We start from the raw sequence: 21,956 nt of genomic DNA, 5'->3' as shown, positions 1-21,956 counted from the left end.
TACCTCACAGGAAATGTGACACACTGTATCCCACACAGAAGCTTTTCTCTTTGAAAACTGTAACCGGAAGTTGTGGTATATTATTACCGTGACCGCGCGCGACTTGTTGTTAGGAGCTTCATTCACGTTTAACGACCGTGAGCAGCGGAGGAATGGACGAGAAAGAAGAAGATGTGGGTGAGCATGTTCAAAGGGAGCAGAGAGCTGCTTTTATTCCAGCGCTCTGCTCCTCTTCAGCTGTTTGTGGTCTTTAAAGTTGTCAGGAGCGTCTGCAGGCTGAGAGCTCAAAACGCTCGTCTGTGTTTCAGGAGCTCATGATTACTCGGACCTCTGCACACTACACACACTCACCACAGTCTGCTCCTTATCAGGGTTTGAAGATGCACGTGGACAACTCACGATAATCCAAATCTTACAGTATTATCGCGATAAAAGTAGAAAACAAATTACAAAACAAAACAATGCATCGTGTCTGATTCGTGTAAAAGTTTTACTGGGAGATGAAAAAAAGTAAACAGGAGCACTGGGAGTGTTGGGGAGGATGGAGGTGGAAAAGCCAGAGGCTTCCTTTCTGCTGCAGCGCTGGTGTCCGTCTGTAGAGAGGTGCGCCCCTGCTGTACTCCAAAATCCCAACCACATGGTGCTCGACATGGATGACACTGTGTGCTGATTGGCTGATAAGTGGGCAGAACAGGGAAGTGAGAGACAGTGGAGTTAACCAGCAACGGGAGAAGAAAGATCTCAGATAAAAAGAACACACAGCAGGATGGCTGTCAGCGGCTTTCGACTGATGGTCCATCAGCAGCTCAAGCAACACATATTTCTGACACTACCTCCATCAATGACAGATGCGGACAGTCCAATGCTGCCCAAGGACAGCCCATAACCTCCCATAAATGACTCGTATCTATTGACTCGATAGATGATTGAGCTGGAAAGGATGTGCAGCAGGTGAGGGTGATAACAGACTGAGCGTGTTGAAGAAAATCAGGAGGGAAGATAGTAAATTTGGAAGTGTTAGTAAAACTCTGAATTAATAAGGAGGAAGTGAGGGCAGCTTTAAAGAAGAAGAGTGGAAGGGTGGTTGGTCCATACAACATACCTGCAGAGGTATGGAGATGTCTAGGAGAGAGGGCAGAAACAGAAAGTTCCTGTTATTCTAATTTAAAGTATTTAAGTGCTTATGCATATGCTTAGTTGTGACACTGTAATAGACTGTTCTGTGGAAGGTTCTAAAACTAGATGAACTTATTTCAGCCTCCAGTTGGAGAAGACAACTCCCTTTACAGGTGCTGATAACGCCAAGGGCACAAAACAGCGTGGTGTGATCAGTTTGTAACTTCCTCCCTCTTCCTTGGAATACATAAAGCAGTGGGAGCACCACTTCTGTTTCAGAACGCTCATCACTGTGAACCTGTGATGTTTTGATGTCTGTGGGATTACATCAGGATCTGAGCCCCTTCTTGTTCGCAGTGATGATGGACAGGCTGACAGATGGAGTCAGGCAAATTAAAGAATTAAATAAATAAAAATAAATATGGTCATATTTTAATTTTTAATTACTTCAGGTTGTCGTGTCAGATTACCACATGGACCTTAGGCTTTGGATTAGATGTTGATGTTGCTGTGTGTCGCAGCTATAAAATGTTACTGGCGCATGTTGTTGTGCCATCAAACTATTTGCATGAGTATGACACTGTTATCATATGTATAGGGCCCGTGGTCATAACAATACATCCATGATAACACTGTTAAAAAAGACACAAAGTATCAAAAGTAAAAGTTCTAAAATATCAAAATAAATGTAGTAAATGCAGGAAATTAGGAAACTAAACTGCTTTTCATCAAAGGGTTTAAAATTAAAAATCATGTAAGGATGGTCATAAAAACAAAGAAAGATCTGTCATTATTATAACCATCGAAAAAGTGTTGTTTTGCTTGCTCCTACGTGACTACCAATGACTAGGGATGGGTACCGGTATCCGGTGCCATGATGGCACCGGTTCTGACATAAACGGTAGTAACCAGACCGAAAAGCAGCGCACATTTCGGTGCTTTATTTCGGTGCTTTTTTTTCCTGAGCTGTGATACACTTTAGATTCTAGCCAATCATTTTACGTTTCCGAGGATAGTAGGCGGGTCCAGGTACGTACGTTCTTTTAGAGCAGAGCTACAGATTAAAAATGCCCAAGGAGGACCGGTCAAATGTATGGCTGTACTTCACAGCAAAATATGCAAACTCAGCAGCCTGCAACAAGTGCTTTAAGGTGATACTGTGATACTGTCAAAGGAGGTAACACCTCAAATCCGATGAAACACCTGGTGACGCATAGCGTTTTTTTTAAAAGCCGAGAAATGCGCCGTATTTGATAGCTTGCTGCGAGACCTCACTCCGTGCACATCTACTGCGGGTGGGTTGCCAGTTATCGGACCCGGAGCAACATCCCCCAAAAACCCGAAGAATAGAGTCCTGGCCCCTAGCCCTGCCAGTGTAGCAGAAATGATGAGGATGATGATGCAGCAGCAGCTGTTCTTCTCTGCGTGAGTCGCTTAATGTTGTTCGTGTGTAATTTACGTTGAGTAGGCTAACCACGTTATTACATTAATGCATGTAAGGTGAACTAGCAAACATCATCATAGCTACATGCGGCTGTCTTCTTGTTTGATGGCAGATACTCCCTTCACCCTGGCCAAAAAGGCTAAAATGACCAAAGAAAAAGTGGAAAACAGTTAAACATGAGAGGTTTTTGGATAAAGTTTGTGTTTTTTCCATTGTTTAAGCACTGCTTCCAGCCAAGAGTGATACCATATATGCCCCATAGCTGCAGAAAAGGCTAACATTGTTATCTTTTTACAAAAAAACAGCTGAACATGAGAGGTTTTTGGACAAAGTTGGTGTTCTCCATTCTTTAAGCACCGGCACCGTTTCAAAAGTACCGGTTTGTCACCGGTATCGGATAAAACCTAAACGATACCCATCCCTACCAATGACTGGAGCAAAGGTCACGGGGACCTGCCTTCTCTCTAATGGCCAGCAGGGGGCGACTCTTTGGTTTGGACATTCCTGTCTGCCATATTGGATGAGATGCCATGAGCTTTGACATTGTCCTCACACATTGTTTACATATGAATTATCACCGTTTTTCATGCTAATGAATCTTTTTTATTACTTTCCTACTGATCTGGATAGAAGTTTACGGTACGTTATGAAGAATGTTATCCCATTTATATAACCTGTACTTCATCAGTTACTGTACTTAGTAACCAGTTGGCCCAACACAGCTGTAGGAGCCATATGAGTTTTTCCTGTTTTTGGATTACAAGGGTCGGTTTAGATGCACACACTGTATTGGTGCACGGTTTTGGGGCGTGACTCATGGGTGTGTTTTAGATGATAAATGTGGTTGCACACACCTGTTCACCACACCTGATGTTGATGAGCAGAAAGGTAGGGTCAGCATGAGGGGAAACCTTCTGTTGACCGCAGCTTGATGTATAGTTTAATGCACTAGTTAGTATCATATTCAGATGTTGTAGTTTGTCATAGTAATTGGTGCAATATTTTGTGAGTTGTATTCTTATTTTGTGAGTTGTTGCGCAGTCTGTGCATTTGTTTAACATGTGATCCCATGTACTGATTTGTATAGTGGACAGTACAATGTGGAATAAAAGGAGCAAATAGTACAGAAATGCATCTCATGTGTTTATTGTTGCGCGTCATCGGTGTCCTCATGTTAAGCCTGCCGCGGTCGTTGGTTGGAGGAGCCGCAGCAACACCTTTGGAAACCTGTGATCTCCATGTGGTTGCCCAGTAGTTGCTGCAGGTTCTTGGCAGTTGGCGGGTCATTTGGTTGCAAAGAGCGTGATGAGGTGTAGACCCCAACTGGTCTCCTTGTTATAACTACTAGTCAAGCCATAGTAAAAGCCTGACGTGAGCCTTCAAAATAAAGGTTTTTCATCTGTGCTGTAGCCCAGCGGTCTCCAACCTTTTTTGTGCCACGGACCGGTTTATGCCCGACAATATTTTCATGGACCGGCCTTAAAGGTGTCGCGGATAAATACAACAAAATAAAACTAGTACCAGTACCAAAAAAAAAGAAAATTTATTCATAACACACGTGAAAAGACCCAGGAAAACCGAGTAAACGATAAAAACGATAACAAAATAACGCTGAAAACCAATAAAAACCCTGAAAACTATACATTTCACACCTGAGCCTCAACTCTCGCGGCCCGGTACCAAACGACTCACGGACCGGTACCGGTCCGAGGCCCGGGGGTTGGGGACCGCTGCTGTAGCCAACATGCTTTGAAAGGCAAACTTTTATTTTGAAGGTGAACCCTCCCTTGCACTGACTGGTCTCTTAGTGGATGTGAGTGATGTTTTATCAGTGTACTTCACAGTGACCGCCGTCAACCTCCAGCAACCACTTTCAGTCGGATGGGGAGTACGTGTTTTTTCTTGTTAGATGGTTGCGGATGGTCTCTATTGCTGCTTATTGACCTTCAGTTATCAAGACGTCCTACCTACCCAGGAGTCTGGCAACAAGGCATAGATTGCACAGCCAGTATAGTAACTGAATGCTTTTAGCATTTAACTGGACAAAACGTCCAAGTTTTTGGAGCTTGTTTTGCGTCTCTAGTTTGGCTAACATTCTGCTACTTCAATGTGACAACATGTAAAATATGACCAGGCAAAAGGTTTTGGTCAGACATCATTAAACGAGCTGTAATAATGGAGCCTTTCAATCTGTGTGTGGGAGGTGTCGGATGGTGTGAGGAGGCCACGCTGAGCGGTGCCGTGTCACGAGACGCGCAGTGATTACGTCTCGGTGTTTATCTAACTCTGAGTGAGTTCATCTGTTTGCCAAAAACAGCTTCACTTTATCAGATTTACGAACCAAATCCAACCAAATCAACAAATTTTGATGAACCAAGCCAAACTGGTGAGCACGGCACAGTGTGGTATTCACATAGCTGAAGATAAACACAAGCTTCAGATCATTTAAATGATCATTAAAACACCAAATAAATCATGTAGTAACTTTACTTTTGGTTCTGTGTGTTTTTCTGCACCAAAGACAGATTGACCGTTTTTTAAACGTCGCCCTGAGACCAGCTGTGTGTCTTTGACGGACGATGTCACACTGGGAGCGTTTGGAAGTGGAGCGTAAAGCATCTATCGCCTCTGAAGAGTTCATTACCAGAGCTCATTATTTAGGCCTGCAACATTGTAACAGTCTAAACCGTATATGACAGACAGTAGGGAAAATCAGAGGAGCTTAACAAATGATTTATTAAAATGAAGAGCTGCTAATGAATTCTGTTTTAATGGTCTAACTGAGGAACCATCGCAGCTCCAGTCAACAGTAAATTTAGTCTAATAAATTAAATGATCTCGAGTTAAAGCAGACTCTTAGAAACTGAGCTTCAGAGAAAGAAAAGGAGACGAAGGGGCTTTGGATGCATTGTCCAGCTAAAGCCTCAGTAATAAGTTGGCTTTGTTTTCACATTCCTTCTCCCCCTCTCTGACTCTATTTTTATTTTTCTCTCTCCTGCCTCCATCACCCTCCCTCCATCCTCCCTCCCTGAGAGCGTTCTCACACACTGAGACCATCTCAGCCCAGATCTTTTCGTGGGGGAAACACCTTCTCGCTGATATTTTTATCCCTCAGCCAGAGGTATTGTGTACCGCTCGTCACGAGCTCACTGCCTCTGTATTTTTATCTGGAAGAAAACCCGGCTCGTGAAAAACACTCAGAGCTGTTGGGTTGCTGACAAAGTGTTTGTGTCGGGCGACATCGTGACGCACATGTTAAATGGCTGCACGGTGCCGTGGAAGTGGTTTAATCGCATCTATTGTGTAAAAATATGCTATTTGTGCTTCTCATGGGGGTTATTATTGCTTATTATACTACCAAATACCAGCGGACATAAAAACTAACTTTAGCTGTGAACAATAAATCTGAAAAACAGATGTTTAATTGGCTCCGTGTTTATAGATTTGTCTGTGTTTATATCTCTGCTGATTTATTATTGTCCTATAAAAATGTAATTCTCTGCAGATCAACTTTAATTGATGAGACTTTTGAATGTCTTCCGAGTCGTTTAAACTTTAAATACCAGACAAATTTTGCACATACTTGTGCATCACTACAATAATTAATAATGTATACTTTATTGATCCCCGTGGGGAAATTACTCTCTCTGCATATGACCCATTCGCTCAGTGAAGCAGTGGGCAGCCACTAAGGCGCAGCGGGGAGCAGTGTGTGGGGACGGTGCTCAGTGGATTCAAACCCCCGACCTCCTGATCGTGGGGTGACCACTCTACCTGCTGAGCTATCCCTGCCCCCATCAATAGAAAACTGAGAATTCACATTCATAGTTTACTGATCTGCATTATTTAATGAACTTTGCATGTGTCATGAAGTTGTGTCATGTACAACATGAGTCCTTAATCAGTCGACTAAAAGGTTTGTTAGACTTTAAAACGTTTAGACAGGAAAAGTAAGAGTCCTGTGATCGTGTGGTTCACCTGTAAGAGTGAAACCATCACTTTGAGCTGAGATGTGCTGCCGTGACGCTTCCACATCTCTGTGCTCTGTCTGTGGCTCCATATCTTGCACACAGCATGTGTGACTGTACAGTCAACAGCTGTGGGCCATAATTAAGAATATAAAGGGGGCCAAATTTAGCCCGAGAGCCTTAATTTTGCGGCGTCATTTAGCTGAGCGTGCAGTTCACATATCCTAATGTGCATGAATCTGTTTAATAGTCACAGCTGTCAGGTCAGTAATAAGGGCACAAATGTATTTCTGATGAGAATAAATCAGAGTTTTCTGTGCTGAGTTCAAATGAGACGGTTTATTCAGAGAGATCTGTTTTTGAATCAGAGTTGATTCTACCTGAGGCTTTATGCACTGTTTTGGTTACTGATACTGAGGAACTGTGTAGACTAAAGACAAACACTGAAGGGAATCACTAGATGTCCCGAGTCGGTGTGTTGACGGAAATTAAAGTGATCCGTTCAAAGCCAGGAAAAGATTAGCAAACCAGGCTGTGTTCAGATGGTGTTCATAGTGAAGCTGCTAGTTTGTCCTAACTTGCTTAAACTGTAGGAGGGAGACTTATTCCCATCAGCCCCTTTGTTTCTGTTAGATAATGCTGATGTGCACAGCTGTGTGTTGAAATGGCACAGCTGCGTCTCAGTCTTTTCAGTCGTTTCATGGGCCGAAGCAGCTAAACTAAAGATTTTTTTGGTACAATTAGATTTCTATAGTGAAAAAACACGACTACACATGAGACAGATTCAGGCAGCAGTCTGCACACGAGGTTCAGAGAGTAATAATAACTAATGATTACATACAGAGTGAAAAAAGGAGTGAAGAAGAAACACCCAGTGCATCATGGGAATCCAGCCTACATCTATTGCAGCATCACTAAGGGAGGATTCAGGGTCACCTGGTCCAGCCCTAACTATATGCTTTAGCAAAAAGGAAAGTTTGAAGCCTAATCTTGAAAGTAGAGATAGTGTCTGTCTCCTGAATCCAAACTGGAAGCTGGTTCCACAGAAGAGGGGCCTGAAAACTGAAGGCTCTGCCTCCCATTCTACTTTTAAACACTCTAGGAACAACAAGTAGGCCTGCAGAGCGAGAGCGAAGTGCTCTAATAGGGTGATATGGTACTACAAGGTCATTAAGATAAGATGGGGCCTGATTATTCAATTATTCAATTTCACACCTGTGTCCAGTTTCCCCATTATCCCAGTCTGTTAAACCTTTCCAAATTCACTGGATTTAAACTGAAGCCCTCCAACACAAAGCCTTTGCAGGCTCACTGACCTGCTCTGTGAAGCTGCAGCATCACTGCACAGAGTCACAGATATGTGATGAAGTCAGGACTGTGTCAGTAATAAACAAACTAAAAAGGCTTTTTGTAGCTGTTTATACATTTTCTTCTGTTTTTGGTAGCACTTCATAATACAGAGCTCAGCTTGTAAGTTCTGTACGTTTCCTCAGGGAAAAGGACCACGAGGAGTTGCTGTGTTATTGACTATTCTAACTTCACAATATGTTTTGGGGAAGGAAGGAATATTCCCAATAATTAGTTTTCCATGTTGTGCTTCCTCGTTGCCTTTGTCCTCCTTCCTGTCAGCTGAAATTTGAGTTTTAATGCATTAGCAGGAACGTTTCGTCACGTTCTCCCACCGATGGCTCTACGAACAGATGAACAGAATAAACTTTCTGGGATCATTTGTGGCTGTGAGCAATACAAAAATCTGAATTATGACATTTATGACATTTATTTTTTATTTCAATTAAAATCAATTTTAAAAGCAGCAGCAGACTGTAATAAATGATGTAAGTGACACTGCTTTAAACAGACAGCTCAGGAGGTGTGCGCCTCATTCCTCCATTCTCGTGTCTTTGAAACAGTCGAGTTCAGACCACTGATTGATCTTTAATCTGATTTGGTGGAGCCGGTCAGTCCAGCCTGTATCAATGAGATGTCTGCTGGAGTTCTGTGGAGGATTTTACCATCACATTTGTTGGGAGCTGGTCTAAGCTCCCACAATTATGAAACCCCATCTTATAAACTTCCATGAAGGATTTTTAAGCCTTTCTTTATCCTGAACTTTCACAAAGAGAACTTTCTGAATAGTATTTCCTGTCTCACTGGTACCTGAAGCCAATCTCCCCCAACACTGCATCGCTCTAATGTTTTAATTGTTTGTGATAGACTGGCCTCTAACAGGAATGTGACTGCAAAGACAGAAGTGCACCAGTGTGCACACTCTTGCTGTAAAACCATAGAAATGCATCCATCTGATGTACTGGCAGTGGGATGATGAGTTGGTGTGCAAATATTTATAGTGATACTTAATAATGCTCGTGTGAGCCGTTTCCTGAGGCTGGACCAGTTTCCTGACAGCCTCTGCTAAAGAATGCATCCTCCTTTCCTGCCACGCGGACAGAAACACTGGCCACTCCCTCGCAGCTTGTTGCGTATTTTTACTCGATCGCTCCACAGTCCAGATCTTTAATCCAAAAACAGGCTTAGATCATTAACAGGTGATCAGTCAGTGAAGCAAACTCTAAAGGCTTAAATAGAAGTGCAACGAAACAATCCCTGACGATCTACATACACTTGAGGAACTCACTGGCTGCTCAGAAACAGGTGTGACTAGAACAACACAGGTGAGACTAATCAGGTTAGAGCACAATTATCAAGAACCTGAAGACACCAAAGCAGAGAAATAAACTGACACCAGAATTTATGTCTGGCATAAAACGCTCCCAAATCAAACATCACGACCACGGGACTTTCAGGAGACAGGCAGTAACTCTGGGAGAGCTGGGCGGGGTTGTAGAAGGCCTTCAACCCATCAGGAGGATGAACACTGCAAGAGCCATAAAATGACCTGCAGCAGGCTGCTGGGGTGAATCAGTAACAGACTTCATGTCCTCTAGCAGGCCCTGTGCTCACTGCCCACCACTGTGGAGCCCAATGGCATTTGCCATAGAATACCAGAATTAGCAGGTCTGCCACTGTGCTTCTCAGAGATGAGAGCAGCTTCACCCAGACCACAGGTGACAGACGTGAAACGCTTTAGAGAAGCTGTGGAGAATGTTATGCTGCCTGTAACATCGCTCAGCACGAGCGGTTTGGTGGTTAGCATATCATGGAGGGACGTCTACAGGCCAGGCCTCGTACAGGCCACTGTACAAGGCCACGCTGCTGCACTGGGTCCTGGCTTCCTGCTTGTGAACAAAAATGCTGCAGGCAGCTGCTGGTGAATAAACACTTGATACCATTGACTAGTCCCATGCTAGAGAACAGTAGAACACAGTAGAAACAGACCTCTTCTGGCACTTGTGGTGTGCAAGGACACCATCCATCGTCTCATTAAGAGCATGCTCTGACGTTGTGGGGCGTGCAACATATCATGTGGTATCAAAATGGCAACAGAGGAGTTGCCCCCTGCTGGCCATTAGAAAAAAATGCAGGTTTACGACACTTTTCAAACTATGACTTTACCACAGAAACAGTCTTTTCTTCCTGTCTTTTCAGGTACATTCGATCCAAACATACCAGAGGAGGGACCATCAGCGCCACCTCCTGGCTGGCTGAATGATATTCATGGATATCAGGGCCTCAAAGGAGGAGGTGAGCCTTCTGCTCTACTCTGAGGTTTCTGTACACCAACACCACCTTCATCTCCTTTGTTTTTGTGTTTCTGTTCATGCGTTTGTCCAGATGACGATAACCCGCTGTACCCACCGCCCCCTGCCTACAATCCCCAACCTGAACAAAACAGAAGCACATCAGTGCCCGACGTCAGGTAACTCCTACTGGTCATCTTTTTATTAAAGGCTTTGCAGATGATTCTTTGCTTTATCTCAGCCAAAATAGTCGCTCGACAAACAAATGAAGGCCCGGTGGGATGAAAGATATTTTTCTCCAGGGTCCCTTCGGTGTCAGAGGATGTAGCCAGAGATGCTCTGCTCAAATTTGTGGAATCCAAATGGAATTACAGCTCCAAACCTGCCAGGAACCTCACCTTCAAAGATCTGCAGCCCATCACAGTGTACAGGGTAGGTCTCATACCTGTGGCTTTATGTTTCCCAAAACTAACTCACACCAACATGACGTCTGCAAGAAAACTGCTAATGATTTTTACTTCACTCATTAAAACAGTTTAACAACAACGATGCCTTTAAGAATGAATCCTTGACCATAGAGAAATGAAAATGGTACATCTGACAACAAGGGGGAATAACAAAGTCTGGCTTTGATTTGTGTTGGGATGTGGAGCTTTAGAAATAAGACTGAATTAAATTGAACAACAGAGCAAAAACAGAGTTCAGATGTGACTGATGGCGTGTGTTAACCTCCTGGAATTAGCAGTTTAAGTGCCCCCTCCCACACGTGTTTCAGTAATTAGATATCAGTATAAGGCTGGAGAAGTGTAGAAATCTAATAACTGTAAATAATAAGATAAGATAAGATAACCTTTATTAGTCCCACACGTGGGAAATTTGTTTTGTCACAGCAGGAAGTGGACAGTGCAAAAGTTATGAGGCAAAAATTAGGATACAATAAGAATAAATACAGTACACAACTGTACAGAATAAAATAAAATAAATATACAATAAGATAAAAATAGAATACAAATGCTATATACAACTGAGTAAAAATACAACGATGACAGAAAAGATTATTGCACATTAGTGTTATTGCACATGTGTGGATGTGTGTGTTTGATCAGTTAAAGTCTTTATTGTGGAGTCTGACAGCAGTGGGGAGGAAAGACCTGCGAAATCTCTCCGTCCCACACCGTGGGTGCCGCAGTCTTCCACTGAAGGAGCTGCTCAGTGCTGTCACAGTCTGCTGCATGGGGTGGGAGATGTTGTCCATCAGGGATGACAGCTTAGCCACCATTCTCCTGTCACTCACCACCTCCACTGGGTCCAGAGGGCATCCTAGAACAGAGCTGGCCCTTCGGATCAGCCTGTTCAGTCTCTTCCTGTCCCCGGCAGAGATGCTGCCGCCCCAGCAGACCACACCATAAAAGATAGCAGAAGCCACCACAGAGTCATAGAAGGTCTTCAGGAGTGGGCCCTCCACTCCAAACGACCTGAGTCTCCGCAGCAGGTACAGCCTGCTCTGCCCTTTCCTGTAGAGGGCGTCTGAGTTATGAGTCCAGTCCAGTCTGTTGTTCAGATGAACACCAAGGTACCTGTAGCTGTCCACAGCCTCAATGTCCATACCTTGGATGTTCAGTGGTTGCAGTGGAGAATGCTTGTGCCTGCGGAAGTCTACCACCAGTTCCTTGGTTTTACTGGCGTTGATCTGGAGGTAGTTCAGCTGGCACCAGTCCACAAAGTCTTGGGTCAGTCCTCTGTACTCCTTGTCGTCCCCATCAGTGATGAGGGATAATACAAGTGTGTCTGCCAGTAATGCAATAAAATGATCATAAAATAACATAATAAACATTTAATATACCTAAGACATGGTGGTGAAGATGGCTCTCAACTTTTCTGTAAAAGAGCTACTTGACAATTTCAGACCTCAGGTGTAACATCCACCCATCCATCCATGCATCCATCCACCCACCCACCCATCCATGCATCCATCCATCCATCCATCCATCCATCCATCCATCCACCCACCCATCCATGCATCCACCCATCCATCCATCCATCCATCCATGCATCCACCCATCCATCCATCCATCCATGCATCCACCCATCCATCCATCCATCCACCCATCCATCCATCCATCCACCCATCCATGCATCCACCCATCCATGCATCCATCCATCCATCCATCCATCCATGCATCCACCCATCCATGCATCCACCCATCCATGCATCCATCCATCCACCCACCCATCCATCCACCCACCCATCCATGCATCCACCCATCCATCCATCCATGCATCCACCCATCCATCCATGCATCCATGCATCCACCCATCCATCCATGCATCCATCCACCCACCCATCTATGCATCCATCCATCCATGCATCCATCCACCCACCCATCCATGCATCCATCCATCCATCCATCCATCCATCCATCCATCCATCCACCCACCCATCCATGCATCCACCCATCCATCCATCCATGCATCCACCCATCCATCCATCCATCCATCCATCCATCCATCCATTCATGCATCCATCCATCCATCCATCCATCCATCCATGCATCCACCCATCCATCCATGCATCCACCCATCCATCCATCCATCCATCCATCCATGCATCCACCCATCCATGCATCCATGGTTGCTGGGGGCGACTGGAGGTTATCTCAGCTGTCATAGTGTGAGAGTATCCTAATGCAGCGGTCCCCACGGACTGATATAATGTCAGACATGGACCGGCCGTTAAGGTTTTGCAGATAAATACAACAAAATAAAATGATACGGCCGAGACAAAAACTGTGGCATTTTGTAAATATAACAATAAACACGAATTCACTGTGTAATTGTGTAACTTTATTAGCAGCGTCCTCCTGAAATGCACCAGCAACACTGAGAGTAACGTCCTCCTCTCTGCCCCATAATACTCTCTGGTCGCTATGGTAACGCGCAAACATTTCTTTCAAAATAAGAAGCACAACTACAACACGGGAAAAGACCCAGGGAAACCGAGTTAACGATAAAAACCCTGAAAACCATAACACCTCTCAACTCTCACGGCTCGGTACCGGTCTGTGGCCCGGTGGTTGGGGATGGCTGTCCTAATGCATTTCTGTTTAATCTCCTGAGACCTGAACTCTTTCATGGCATTTTTAATTTCTCTTTGTTATTTGGGCTGATTGGAACCTGATGAATGTAAAAACAAAGAATTACGTGATTTATTTTTTTACCTGATTTTTGTTTCTGAGAAAAATGGGATCCACATATGAGGACATTCGCTTTAAATTTCAATAGCACAGTAGCAGTACAACATCCTCGTAAGTGGATATCAGGCCCTTGTAGAGCAAAACTGAATATTTTGGTCTAGACAACCCAAAACGTGATGTCCACATATGTGGACGCCAGGTCCTAGGAAGTTAAAGAGGAGCTATTCTGCTCAGTTCCAGGTTCATGTTTTTATTATTTGCTCAGCTTAGAGCAGCTTTGCATGAACCCTGAGGTCCTCCTCTGTGTGAAACAAGCTGCTTTAGCTCCTCCCTGTTTAAGACAACTCCTCCTGATTGGCTGGCTGCCATAAACAGAAGGTTTAAACAGCAGGTGGTTGGAGCTGTACACCTAAGATAACATGACCATATTAGGATGACATCATACAGAGCCAGGGGTAGAAAAAACTCCTGGCTCTGAGCTTTTGGCTCACAGAGAGTGCCTGCACAGAAACCAGCCTCATTATCAGAAACTTTGATCATGTATTATTTGAACGTCCGCCTCTGAAACAGGAAATAAAGAACAACACCAAAGTTCCATGTTAAATGAATCGGTGCTGTTCAACTTTAATGGAGTTTGATGTGAGGAAGCAAAGCTTATCCAGGATCCACGGCAGCTTTAACAGCTCACAGCAAACATGATTTTAAAGCTTTTTAGGTTTCTCTTTAAAACCCAGTTTACGGGCCAGTCTGTGTGGAAACCTGAATCCAAAGTGCTGCCAGTGTTTCCAGTCTGCCTTCTTTTCTTTCTGCAGTATCGACTGGAGACCTACACCGAGACCAGAGCCAGCGCCTGGCAGTTTGAGCCCTACAACGGTAAAAACAATTCCTCACATGATGTGTTTCCTGCATGAACAACAGGATTAGATCCACGTCTGTCACGATACAAAGGCAAGAGACCAGCGAAATGCAGAAACCCTGAGACTGCTGGCTGTATAACTAACTGCTGGAGTCCAGTAGGTGGTGGTAATGCAGCAGCTGACTACTCACCTAATCAAGTTTCTTTATAGTTCCTGTTCTTCCTGTTTAAAGGCAGTTCCTCTTACATGGAGGGATTTTTTAAGGTGGTGGAGTAATTTCCCGATCCTGATTCCTGTGCTGGAAGCAGACAGAGTTCCTCTAACGGTTCTTAGTTCCTGGGAAAAGTTCTCGAGGTGGGAAAGCAGCAGAAACCTGAAAACTTTCAGAGTTTTCATCTTTCATCTTGTTGTTTCACCTCCTGTTGTATCTGTCAGATGTATTGATTAGGGGGGAAAACACATCAGAAAAGCTCAAACTTTAGCTGATGATTAAAATCTAAGGTGGAGAAATGTGGTGACAGAGGATCAATCGGCTGAGGCTGAGGAGCGGTCGGTCACACAAGGCGGGATAACTCTTCATCAGTTATGTTGTCCTGGTGTGAAACAGGTCAGACGGTGGACGGTCCTCAGTACGGTATGAGCCCCGCGCCGTGGGACATCCCGGTGTCGCTGCCTCAGAGATACACCGACAAGGTGGAGAAGATCCGAGTGCCGCACTCGTCGTTCGTGAAGGTGCAGCTCTGCGCCTCTTAGTCTTTTTTCAGCTTCCTGAGCTGCTGTTTTATCACAGTAACACAAATTTGTGTTCCAGGTGTGTCACAAGTGCAAAGGCTGCGGGAGAACTCGCTGCACCGCCTGCTTCGGCAGAGGCCAGGTCCGGCTTTTAAAGCGTTTCATATTTTATTAAATTAACAGAACAAGTAGAAATGGGAGAAAATTCACGATTCGCTTCCAGCTTTAACTGCGAATTATGACACATGAAAAATATCTGCTGGTTGATTTTTATCTCAGTTATTTTTTGTTTGTTCATCTCTGCTTAAGATAAAACAGAAACTCTGAATGTTCAGACACATCCATCATATCTTTAAGTTTAAAATGATCAAACATAGTTTGCAGTGAATATGAATCTTTTTAATCTGTTCTTCTCGTTCTGCAGAAGCGCTGCACGTTCTGCCACGGCCGCGGTCGTATCAGGAACAAGCACTGCACTTCCTGTCATGGCAGAGGTCGAAAGAGGTGAGAGTCCAGTCTGCTGCTTTTCTGCCTCTTTCTCACCTTAAAATGTGCAGATGATCAGGGACAGCTAATAAAAGCACTTTGTACTGCGACACACGTCACTGCTTATCGGAGGCACGATTTTGTGTCAACCTGAAAAAGTCTGAGCTGCTTTCCCCAGACTGAGGGGAGAAATGATGATGATGAAGGAGAGAAGGCAGGAAGTGAGTGTTTTGATCCAGAAAGATGTCCAGCGGGAACTGAGGACTCCAGTGGAGGGATAACTGTAACATACATGGGAGGTGTGGCAGTCAGGAGCCTGTTGGAGGCCACGCCTCCCCGAGGGTGTACTGTGCCTTTGACACAAACTGAGAGAGAGAGGGGAAGGGATGATGAGGGTCATGTTTGTGGCTACGATGCAGCATCCGTGGAAGAGCCTGCAGGATACAGGACCAAAGAAAGTCCATCATCTCGAGGCGTCTGAAGGAGAACCTCCTGGTGCTTGATCATGCCAACAAGCCTGTTCACAGATTTTTGGCCAAACCCAAACAGCCTGACCTCCCTGTGATTTCATCCTCCTCCCTAAATTTAAGTTGACATGATGAATCGGGTGCAGAGAGCAGGGAGAGCACACAGATGGAGCTGCACAGAACCTGCAGGCTGTCTGAGCCGTTGCAGCTCCGCTCTCTTTGTTTTTCACGCTGTCTCTGACTCTGCTGTCGGTCTCTCGCTCCTGAAGGTGTTTGAGCTGCCACAGCCACGGCTACAAGACCTGCTCCGTTTGTCTCGGCAGCCAAAACCTGCTGCATTTCATCCAGCTCACAGTGACGTGGTATCAAAATCACTCAAAATGTTCCCACGGCCCTCCGTATGACACCACTGCTTCAGCCGTTTGTGTTTATTTTTTTAAATGTGTAGGAAGAACAACGTCAGTGAGTTCATTCCCGACCGCCAGCCTGACTTTCCTGACAAGAAGTTTGAGAAGGTGTCGGGAGACGCTTTCTTCATCGATGAGAGTTTGCTGGTAAAAAAAACATTTATTTTCATTCATTTGTGTGTTGGATCCACACCGGCTGCTTCCTCTGTCCTGCTGTGGGAGAGGGTGCAACCACACACCTGGATGTTTGGTCAGCGTGTCCACTGTAGCGAGTGGATGAATATGAACTATATGAATGCATTTATAATAATACAGACTTCCTGCTGCTGCCAGGTGTATCCTATCCAGGGTTTCCCGGATCAGGAGATCTGTGACGTTTCAACAAAACTGATTAACGAACACCTCGAGCGCTTCACCGCCACCAGCCGCATCCTGCAGCAGGTACAGATACGCGCACGCGGCCCTCTCGGCCGATCTCAGACACGTTCTTTGAGGTTTGTTGCTCTGTGTCGACTCTGAGCGTCCGATCTCCCTCCTCAGCGTCAGAGCATCGAGCTGGTGCCCCTCACTCATGCCTATTACACCTACAACGGGAAAGACTACAGCTTCTTCGTCTACGGGCTGGAGAACAAAGTGTTTACCTCCAAATATCCCTCTGCATGTTCCATCCTGTAGGCAGCACGGTATCGATATTTAATCCCACGACCCATATAACCGTTTTTGTTTTGTATGTTTACTTAAGAATCTCTCAGTTTTATGATAAATGATCAAAGCTCAGCTTATTTTTGACAGGATTCACCTCCAAATCACAGGGAGCCAAACTTTTAAGATAAGTGGCCCCAAAGCTGTCACAGGTGTCGGTTCAGTTAAACGTCTTGATGGATTTTCACTAGAAAAGTTTCCATATATCTGTAGATAAACTTTGTTATGCATGTTAGTTATTTTAATCATGAATCAGTATGAATTATACCTCTTTCTCTAATCTGTTATAACCCTAACATCTACTTCCTGTTTGCCATCAGGTTATTTCCTGTTGCTGCTGGTGCTTTCTTTGTGGCATTCAGTGCTAAATGCTTTTGTTCAGTACATCATCAGGCCAGATCACTAAAGTTAACGTGCACAACCTGGAGTTTAGTTGTTTATATGTTTAGTCTTCAGACGTCTTCACTCGTGTCAGACGTCCTGCAGTCACACTCAGGGTTTATTCTCTTATTTTCTGGTATCTGCACGAACCTCATTTTACTGCTTTAAACACCTGAAGTTGCTGCTTTTGGTCTCAGATGCAGTCAGACTCGTTTCCACACTGTTACTCTCGTTACTGTTAACACGAGTGCACTTACAGCGTCAGGTTCAACTCGAGACTTTACTTGGTAATTCTCATTGAGTGATGTTTTTAAAGAAAAGTGATTAAGTGAGAAAATAACTGGCAGAATAATCAATACTGAAAATCATTGTTAGAAGGAGCACCGCCCAGAACATCACAGAACACGAATGACCAAAGATTTTTAACCTTTCTGGACGTTTTCACGATATTTGTGCTCATTTTGGTGTCTCGCTCTCAGTCTCTCTGTGATTGGTTTTGGTTTCTCTGATGTCATTTAAATCAGTTTTTTTGCATATTTTTGTCTCTTTGTGATTTCAGTCTGTTTTTTTGTGTGTGGTCATCTTTAGTTTATGTTTTTGTCATTATCAGTACCCTTGTTGAAATATTTAGTCACGTTTATTCAATTTCTCGTTATTTTCACATTTTTTTCTTTGGATTTTTCCATATTTGTCATCATTTTTTTGTCTTTGTTGTAATTTTTAGCTTCTTTGTTACTTTAAGTCTCGTTATTGCTGTTTTGAGTGTTTTCAGTCTTTTAGCTGAGCTCGGTTCAGGTTCAGGGTCTTCCTGCCTCCTTTCTGCAGCCTGTTCAATCATCCATCCAACGGTCCAGGTCTTGTTAGGCGATTAATTACAGGGATGGAATCACTGTTATATAAATATGAACGATGGACTTCAATAGTAAAGTGTAAAGTTTTGCTTGATGGATAAACATCATTGAATTTAATCTGGTTGATTTTTCTGGAGCTGTAAGGTGATTCGGTGCAGGTACAGCAGGTCGAGCAGGCGACCCGTGTGTCGTACGGCTGTTGCCTTAAAGTTTTTGTTTTTTTTAAGTCTACATGTAAAAGAAGAGAGGAATCTTCTTCGGGTCAGGAAATGAACTCCAGGCCAAATTCCTGGAAGATTAAGTGCAGCAGTTTACTGCCAGTGATGATAAAATGCAGCTTCCTGTCTGAAGCAGTTTGAACCTGCGTGTCAATTTCTAATGATGTCATAAGTAGGGACTGTGCGTGTACGTTTTCCCCTTACAGCTTCTGTAAAATCCGTCCAGTGTTTGGACATTTTTCCTGAAGTGACACAGAAAACACGTCTCATGCTGTATTTAACATTTGTACATCACTACAGACTCTCGTGTGTACAGCTAAAATAACATTTTGATATCTTTTATTGTTTTAAAAACTATAAATCACCTGCCAAAGTTTGCAGTAAAGTTATCACACAAATAAAAATGTTTTTATCATTACCCTGTGGTGTCTGTGCAGTCCCTGAACTAGAAAACCACCAGCTTGGATCCAAAAACATGTTTTATTGAAATGATTTATAAATGTTTTGGTATTTTATATTTTTAGAGTCAGATTCCTGCTCAAGAACTGAAGGTAAAACTGTGCATCACGTGGCTACAAACGGTTAAACTAACCAGCGAATGAAAACATTGATGCATTTTATTGATCCGTTTTAGATTTGAAGCGTCAGGGCGGGAAACCGGCTGCACGAGAGGTATAAAAATCCGACATCTAAACATAAAACTGGAGAAAATGTCGTTTTTATTTCTGTGCTGATAAAATAACACCGCAAGAGGGCGCTGCAGCGTGTCAGCCCAGGTGTGTTTACTGACACCGTGTGCTGTGGGAAAAACCACGATCCAAGGTTGACGGGTGAAAAAATGTGACATGCGTGCTGGAAAATATTTTAACTCTGGCAGAGATTTATTTGTAAGTGTTTAAAGTAGTGTTTGTGGCTTTAAGTTTCATTTTTGTGTCATTTTAAGTCTGTTGTCCCTCTTTGTTGACTCCAAATCATTTTTAATTCAACCAAACCCTGAGTTTGTTTGTCTCTGTCCTTTTTTTGTTGGGTTTTTGAGTCTTTCTTAATGTTTTTAACTCATATTGCATTTTTCCTGTAACTGGCCTCCTTGGGCTCATTGTTCCTGTCTCATAAAGCCTCTTCACACTGAGCTCGTGGACCGGGGGCCCTGGCCCTGTGTAATTAAATGTGATAGCCAGAGGGGTGTGATTCATGGTGGCAGATATTAACTGAATTCTGGGAAAGAAATACTTTTTGCTGCATATTGCAGGTTATTAGTTTTTTGTTTTTGTTTTTTTGTTAAAGCTCGAAAAGTGTCTTTTCTAAAAACCGGATTTGCCATTATGTATTTCTGCATTTTTATTGCTTTACACTTTGTTCTTGTTGTTTAGAGTTTTGAAGCCGTTTGCTTTTCTTTCCGGTCAGTTTGTGTCTGTTTGTATTAATATTGCGTCGTATTTATTTTAGAATATTAAAGTGTTTTTGGTTGTTTTGAGAATTTATCTCTGTGTTTTTACTGGCTTGTGTCGTTGTGTTGTTTTCAGTGCATCAGCAATTAAACCCTTCAGGCGCTGCACGTCAGTGTGGATGGCAGATAAAAACCACAGACTCCAATCACTGTGAAATGTGGACTTCCGAGTTGCACGTGAAGGCAGCACGTTCAGGGCGGGTGGATTGAGGGTGCAGGAGTGGCTCAGCCTCCAGCCCGCACGCGCTCAGTGTGTTTATAACGTGTGAAGCCTTCAGGTGACCCGTCCGGTACCCGCTGCATCACCACCGGGATCTGCGGCGGCTCTACGGAAGCGGAATAAAGTGAGACAGAGACAGATCCACGCACAGAGACAAATCCACGCACACAGAGAGACTTCTGCTCGGTGAGTTTGTAAAAGTTTCATTCTGCGTGTGGATGCGCTGCTGCTGTCTCTCGGGAGGAAAGATTTTTTTAAGTGTGTGTTTTTAATTTTTACTGTTCTTATGATTTATTTCTGATGTATCGGTGACGTGTTTGGTCCACAGAGGACACGTGCATGTTAAGAGGAGACTCATCCTCCACAAACTCATCCTCAGGAGGTTTGTGGGACGTTTCCAGCAGATTTTAAGTTGATGAAAAGGTTTAATCTCATTCAGTCCCGGCAGGACTAACGACACCCGTTTAGAAGGTACAGTTCCGCTTATATAAATATCTTCTGGTGATGTACGAGGAAGTCCAGAAACCTTGATGGGGAGGTTTCAGGCTGGGCACTGTGGAGGAGTTGTGCTGGTGCCTGAGGTGGCCTTAGTGCCCACAGAGGAAGAGTATTTTTGTCACTGGGGAAGTTTATAGGGTTTTGTTGGCATTTTGGTGGCAGCTGAGGAGGATCCAGGGAATTTTCATGGTCAGCGAGGACACCCCGTCTTGTGTCTTTGTTGGAGCTTTGGCCACTGAGGGTTGCAGAGTAGGAGTTACAGCCCAATCCATCATACAGGTCGGATGTGTCTTCTGGATGACTTTGCAAAGTGTAAAAATTGCAGACATAATTTATGGACTCTTCACTTTATTTTTACTAAGAAAGAGAGAATTTTAAGCCCGAGGCAGAGTTACTACAGACTTTTTTTTTTCTCTTTTTAAAATGACTGAAAGTGGAAAAACTGAGACATGTTGTTGAAACTTCTTATTTCTGCTCAGCAGGCTGTTCTCCACCTGCTGGATGATTCATTACATATGAATGACCTTCTCTTTACACTTAAAAAACATCATTTAATGTCCATGAATTAACATGAGTGTGACAGCTCTGAGTTAGAAGCTTTTAGGGCTAAACTAAAGGAGCCCACAGGAGTTTTTCATGGGCGTTCGAGCTGTGAGTGGCCCTGTGAGCATGTTTGAGGCACCTGCAGCCGAGGCTGTTAGAGACAGAACCACAGAAGGATCTGACGGTACAGTGGCTCCGTGTCTCTGCCGTGGGTAAACCTCCCCCCATTGTCCCGGCCTTTCCTGTTATGGACTTCACCCCCTCCTCTGCTGTACAGTCTGACCGTGGGGCTGCTGCTTCCTGTCCTCTGTGTGTGTTTGTTGTTTCCTGGCTGCTTTGTGTCATTGTGTCGCGTCTCAAACTGCAGCGCTGCTGCTGTGCAGATATCAGACACCTGTGTGCTCTGCGTGGGAGCTCGCTCACACACATGACCTGCAGCGTGTCAGTGACATGGACTGAAAACGTGACATTTCATTCTGTCCTGAAACGATGTGATTAGAGAAAATGATCTATTCACTATTTTGTTTTTTTGTGCATTAAAATGCAAAAATTCTCTGATGTGTTGATTTGAGTTTTTTCTGCTTCGTTTGGTCGTCGGACTCTTTGCTGTGGGAACTCGGTGTTTGTCTGGCTTCCACAATAAGACGTCATCAGCTCATTCTACTGAGTCATCTATTCATGTCTTATTTATACAATGGAGTCGGTCCTGAAACCAAATCAAACTCAAGGTGAATAATTCTCAACAACAATAAATCCGAATAGACCCGACGATCATTGGACCTTAACC

At 43.9% G+C, this 21,956-nt stretch overlaps 2 protein-coding genes across 5 annotated transcripts in view; both read left to right on the top strand.

The window, feature by feature from the left end:
* Window positions 1–43: 43 nt before the first annotated feature.
* Window positions 44–20,084, top strand: LOC146387794 (protein SSUH2 homolog). Of its 4 annotated transcripts, none has more exons than XM_084929636.1 (12): window positions 44–177; window positions 10,075–10,170; window positions 10,261–10,345; window positions 10,469–10,598; window positions 14,173–14,233; window positions 14,825–14,949; window positions 15,029–15,091; window positions 15,374–15,453; window positions 16,172–16,264; window positions 16,351–16,456; window positions 16,643–16,750; window positions 19,985–20,084. In XM_084929636.1, the coding sequence occupies exons 1-12, from the start codon at window positions 153–155 to the stop codon at window positions 19,997–19,999; spliced, it is 987 nt and encodes a 328-aa protein (XP_084785762.1). In that variant the 5' UTR covers window positions 44–152; the 3' UTR covers window positions 20,000–20,084. The 4 variants fall into 4 exon arrangements, 3 of the variants coding, with proteins under 3 accessions (XP_084785762.1, XP_084785760.1, XP_084785761.1); XM_084929634.1 differs by lacking the exon at window positions 19,985–20,084 and adding an exon at window positions 16,850–18,879; XR_014800320.1 differs by having other exon boundaries at window positions 16,172–16,456.
* A 52-nt stretch (window positions 20,085–20,136) lies between these two features.
* LOC146387793 (semaphorin-3D) overlaps window positions 20,137–21,956 on the top strand; it is a 101,909-nt gene continuing 100,089 nt past the window's right edge. The window contains exon 1 of the mRNA XM_084929632.1: window positions 20,137–20,314. The gene's annotated coding sequence lies outside the window, so the exon portion shown is untranslated. The remainder of the gene's footprint in view (window positions 20,315–21,956) is intronic.

This window comes from Perissodus microlepis, chromosome 5 (assembly GCF_051167445.1).
Source record: "Perissodus microlepis isolate ML-2025 ecotype Zambia chromosome 5, ASM5116744v1, whole genome shotgun sequence".
NCBI classification, from domain to species: domain Eukaryota; kingdom Metazoa; phylum Chordata; class Actinopteri; order Cichliformes; family Cichlidae; genus Perissodus; species Perissodus microlepis.
This window is presented reverse-complemented; position numbering and strand designations above follow the sequence as displayed.

Excerpts from the sequence above, each read along its gene's own strand:
- LOC146387794 (XM_084929634.1), top strand. The coding sequence starts at position 153 with ATGGACGAGAAAGAAGAAGATGTGG. Across the intron at positions 14,234-14,824 it reads GCAGTTTGAGCCCTACAACG|GTCAGACGGTGGACGGTCCT; the intron begins GTAAAAACAATT and ends GGTGTGAAACAG. Across the intron at positions 15,092-15,373 it reads CCTGCTTCGGCAGAGGCCAG|AAGCGCTGCACGTTCTGCCA; the intron begins GTCCGGCTTTTA and ends CTCGTTCTGCAG.